The 5,000-nt window shown below is 44.1% G+C and overlaps 1 protein-coding gene across 1 annotated transcript in view; it reads left to right on the plus strand.

The window, feature by feature from the left end:
• lrp2b (low density lipoprotein receptor-related protein 2b) overlaps nucleotides 1–5,000 on the plus strand; it is a 99,609-nt gene that overhangs the window by 94,534 nt on the left and 75 nt on the right. Inside the window, exons 78-84 of the mRNA XM_063221434.1 lie at nucleotides 1,215–1,279; nucleotides 2,121–2,301; nucleotides 2,635–2,695; nucleotides 3,706–3,834; nucleotides 4,212–4,406; nucleotides 4,633–4,845; nucleotides 4,887–5,000. The exon at nucleotides 4,887–5,000 is cut by the window's right edge and continues 75 nt beyond it. Coding sequence (XP_063077504.1) covers nucleotides 1,215–1,279; nucleotides 2,121–2,301; nucleotides 2,635–2,695; nucleotides 3,706–3,834; nucleotides 4,212–4,406; nucleotides 4,633–4,845; nucleotides 4,887–5,000 — 958 coding nt within the window. The remainder of the gene's footprint in view (nucleotides 1–1,214; nucleotides 1,280–2,120; nucleotides 2,302–2,634; nucleotides 2,696–3,705; nucleotides 3,835–4,211; nucleotides 4,407–4,632; nucleotides 4,846–4,886) is intronic.

Consider the following 5,000-nt stretch of genomic DNA (forward strand, 5'->3'; position numbering starts at 1 on the left):
TCTATGTACCAGTCATCATTCACCAAGTCTCCTGTTTGTGCATGCACAAACCATCCCATCCTGTCTTATTTTAACCCATTGATGCCTAGAGCACCTGCAACATCGTCTTTTGAATGCCTAAGGGAAAGTTGCCCTCTCAGCCTAAAAAGCCTAAATATCTTAGCCTCTGATCCACATAAAACATGAATAATATGCATTTATACCCTAAGACCCTCATCTTGCATTAGAATGCATTCATTCAGCTGTAACATACCCACATTTTTACTAAAAGAGCTAAAATCTCACGAGCCTGAATGCAGCGTGTATGTGTCTCCAGGCACCAAAGATCAAACAACATACGAGTCATCAGGCTAAAATGGGTTAATCCAATGTTCAATCCAAACTCAGTTGTGTAGTTATTGCCTTTTTGACTGCAAATCACTGGAATAACGGTATCAGTGTTAGCTTAGTCTAGATGATGTAAATAAGGCCAAGACCAAATGGTGGACATGTGAGTGAAGCCATTTATATATCACATTGGAAGAAATTAATCAGTGAGTCATTGGACAGGCAAAATGGTGGCCACAGTACATGTGTGAATGAAGCAGTTGATATATCATTATGATGAGTCCGGTGATCACATATGTGTGTGGGTGGATGCTAAATAACTAAACAGATGGGTCAATATGGAACCGGTCCTTGATTAGCAGAATAAGAACGTCAATGTGTGAATGACATTAGAGGTGGGAAGACAGATGTACTGTATGTATATGAGTAGACTGGGCTGATTGCTGTCTCCTATTCGAGTAAAGGATGAACGCATGCATTTATGGATTGAGAGAGCGCTGGAGTTGATGGATGGATGGATGGATGGATGGATGGATGGAAACCAATCAATCTTGGCTTCGTTTAAGGGTTGATAGCTAAGGAGACACAACCCGATTTACATACAGAGGGAGTTCAATATGCTTCACAAAAATGAAAAACGACAAGATGTAATACAAAGAAAATAAATAATCACAGCTATAAAAGTATGCGTTACGATTAAGGAAAGTCATTTTTCATTTTTGAAATGAACAAAATCAGTGCATTGGTTAAAGATTTAAAAAAAGAAACACAGAAACCATCTACAGTAAGAATGCTTTCATCAAGAGCCCAAGTCTGATGTGCGTGTATGTATGTGTGTGTGTGTGTGTGTGTGCATGTGCGTGTGTGCATGTGTGTGTGTACTACAGATGTCCTCTGGAGTGGGAGGGAGATTACTGCGAGAGGAGCATCTTTGGAGTGGTAACAGCCTCAGGTGAGCACGGTTGCCATGGTTACACACAAACACACGCACACACACACACATTCAGTCTCTCTCTCTTTCTCTCTTTCTCTCTCTCTCTCTCTCTCTCTCTCTCTCTCTCTCTCTCTCTCTCTCTCTCTCTCTCTCTCTCTCTCGCTCACTCACACACACACACACACACACACACACACACACACACACACACACACACACACACACACAGCACGTTCCAAATCACCTCGTGTGAACTCTACCTCTGTCTCAGTCTCCTGGTCCCTCCCTTGTTATTGAGTGCTCACTAAGTCTTTTTATTTTTCATTTCACTCTACGCTTTCCTTCAACTGTCTCCTTCTCTGTCTGTTGTCCTTGGCATTTACTGTTATTGTTTTGTCTACCTATCCTTTCCGTCTTTTCTTTTTTTTGTGTTGTTCTCCACCGTGATGTATTTTTTATTGTTGTATTGTGTATTTCTCTGTCTATGTCTGTCTTGTATTGACTTCTGTAACATGTGGTCCATGTTTTACTATTGTGTATTGCTGCTTGCACTGCCTTTTTATTGGTGCAGAATCTATGCATTTGGAAATGCTACTTGACACTATAATTTCCTTCGAGATCAATCAAGTTACAATCAATAAGCTGCTTCTTTCTCTCTCTCTCTCTCTCTCTCTCTCTCTCTCTCTCTCTCTCTCTCTCTCTCTCTCTCTCTCTCTCTCCTCTGTCTGTCTCTCTCTCTCTTGCGCTCTCTCTCTCTCTGTCCTTCTCTCTCTCTCTCTCTCTCTCTCTCTCTCTCTCTCTCTCTCTCTCTCTCTCTCTCTCTCTCTCTCTCTCTCTCTCTCTCCATCTCTCTCTCCAGTGGCCATAGCGCTGGGTGTGACGGCCCTGGTGGCTCTCTTGCTGGGCGGTCTGCTGTTGGCTGCCCATAAGAGATCCAAGATCATGGAGATGGTACACAGTGCCAACGTGCCCAAAGTCCGCATGCCGTCCTTCACCATGCCCTCAGTCAGCATACCCACATTCAGCATGCCTGGCTTTAGGTGAGGCAATGGTGCATTATTTATGCATGAGTAAAAGTGTATACAAACATACACAGGCACCCAGGCACGCACACACGCAGGCACACCACACACACACACACATGCGGGCGCACACACACACATACACACACAGAATCACGCAGAGAAGTCTCAGGTAAGAGAGTATGTTTGCACCCAGTCAATTTTTGCACTAGACTGCACAACAGAACACACACACACACACACACACACACACACACACACACACACACACACACACACACATTGTAGGTTTGTGTGGTCTGGTGCTGATGAATGTGTTGTGGATCTGTGTGTCTGTGTTGTCTACTGCAGGAGGTCGGCCCCTGCTGAGACCGAGGAGGGAGGAGAGGAGACACACCCCGACCCCAAAGCGGTCAGTATGACCTAACCTGGCATCTACAAAGACACACGCACGCACGCACGCGAACACACACATACACACACACACACACACACACACACACTACTATACTCTACTCTACTACTCTGCTCTACTCTACGCACATGCACACATGCACACATGCATGCATGCACTCACAGCTGCAGAGGTCGGCGGTAGAAAGTTACTAAACCTAGCTCCCAAAAACTCAGACAGATGTGATAGAGAGTGTGCTGTCTGCTGAGACCTTTTAGCTCAGTGGTTTAACGCCTGGGGTGCATTTCTGGAAATCAAAGTTGCTAACTTTGTCAGCTACTTTGTTGTTTGAAATGCAATTTCCCATTGACAACTACAAAAGTTGCTAACTGCTAACAACTACGCTTTCCAGAAATGCACCCCTGTGCTCTCATGCCTGAGGGTTGCTCGAAGGTTGCATGTGGCAATGCAGGAAGACCTCTTAGTGTTGCCACCTGTCCTGTTTCTTCCTGATTTCCCAATTTTTTAATGACCTGTCCTGGATAAAAAATACTTTCCTGGACACTGAACGCAGGATAACATTGCGTACAAGCAAAAAAAGTCAATAGAGTTTGAAATGCCCAGTAGGGCTGTAGTGATGACACTCAACTCACGACTCGGTTCGTATATCACGATTTTTGACCTACGGTTCGATACACACCCCACGATTTTAAAAATGTTTCTTTTTGATGATCGTTCATAGGTAGAATTTATAGCAATGCTACTAATAATGTTTTCAAAAGTTTAAAAATAACAATGATATTGATTTGAGCCTTGGACGCACCATCATATCATATCATGTGATTGTTTAACAGAGCTTTGAAAGAGCGTATCACGATACTGCCTTCTTACACTGCGATACAGTTTCGTGACTCTGCGTATCCCGATTTCTCGGTTCAATACAATATCATTGCAGGTATTTTGTAAGACAGATGTGGCAACCCTAGTAACACTTGTCCCTCCATTACATTCCCATGTGTGTATCTCAGGACCCCTCTGCTGATGTGGAGGAGGGGGAGGTGGGGAAGACTTTTGAGAACCCTGGCTACGTGGAGGAGAACGAGGACGGGAACATTTCCCCCAGGGCGGTGCCCACCTACGTAGTAGGCCTTCCTCAGGTAAGTCTATTCACTTAGCACATACTGTAGCAAATTTGGATGTAAAATCAGTTTGATGCAAACATGTTGACTGTGGTCACACATATGTATGTTTCCCATGGGCAGCAGGTCATAGAGAACTCTGTGAATGCCACTGACATCATAATGTATCCAAACACTGTTCACACCCATCATAATCACGTTTTCTGTTACTATCATCTTATACGTATATGACCAATGTGCGGGTGGATAGTCCTGTGTATGCCAGGGGCACCACCACATGTCCCTGAATCAAACTCATCATGTGTCACTCACTGTTCATGAGTCTCTCACCAACTCACATGAGCCATAATTCTGTTCATTTGTGATATACACACATGTATATTTCTGATGTGCAGGAGAGCATTGAGAACCCTGTGTATGCCACGGACACCACCGTAGTGTGTGAGGTCCTCCCCACCACCACCTCTGCTGCTCCTGCTCCTGCTCCTGCTGCTGCTCCTGCTCCTGCTCCTGCTCCTGCTCCACAGCCCAATGGAAACGGCATACACGCCAACGGCAAAGCAGTACCAGTGAAATCACAGCCTGAAGAGGTAATGATTACGATAAAAAACACTATGAATAGAGTCATACTAATAATAAATGTAATAATAATAATAATAATAATAATAATAATAATAATAATAATCAATCAAAAATAATAAAAATCATGATTGTCATCGTCACCATCACAATCATGACCACAATAATCATCATTATGATAGCGATAGTTGTTTTTTTATTTGTACAACTAAATTTGTTTTCAACTCATAATTTCAGTCTGCATTTGAGAACCCAGCCTACTCACAGACAGAGCAGAAACCCACAGAGGCCATCCCTGTTGGAGCCCTGGTAGAAGAGGAGGTGCAGGAGGTGCTGACGCCTGGGGAGGCTGTCCCTGTCGCAGCTCTGATAGGAGAGGAGGTGCAGGAAGAGCAGGAAACAGGACATGAAGAACAGCAGGAGCCAGGACAGGAGGATGAGGAGAAGGGGGTAAGACACAGACTCCTATTTTTATGATATGGAACTGTGAGAGGAGAAAGGGTAAAAAGGAGGAGGAGGCAGCAGAGGAGGTAACAGACTTGTGTTTCTCTAGTGGCAAAGAGACAGGAGGAGGCAAAGAAGTCAAGAAACAGCCTCCTCTTTTT

This window comes from Engraulis encrasicolus, chromosome 17 (genome assembly GCF_034702125.1).
Source record: "Engraulis encrasicolus isolate BLACKSEA-1 chromosome 17, IST_EnEncr_1.0, whole genome shotgun sequence".
Taxonomy (NCBI): domain Eukaryota; kingdom Metazoa; phylum Chordata; class Actinopteri; order Clupeiformes; family Engraulidae; genus Engraulis; species Engraulis encrasicolus.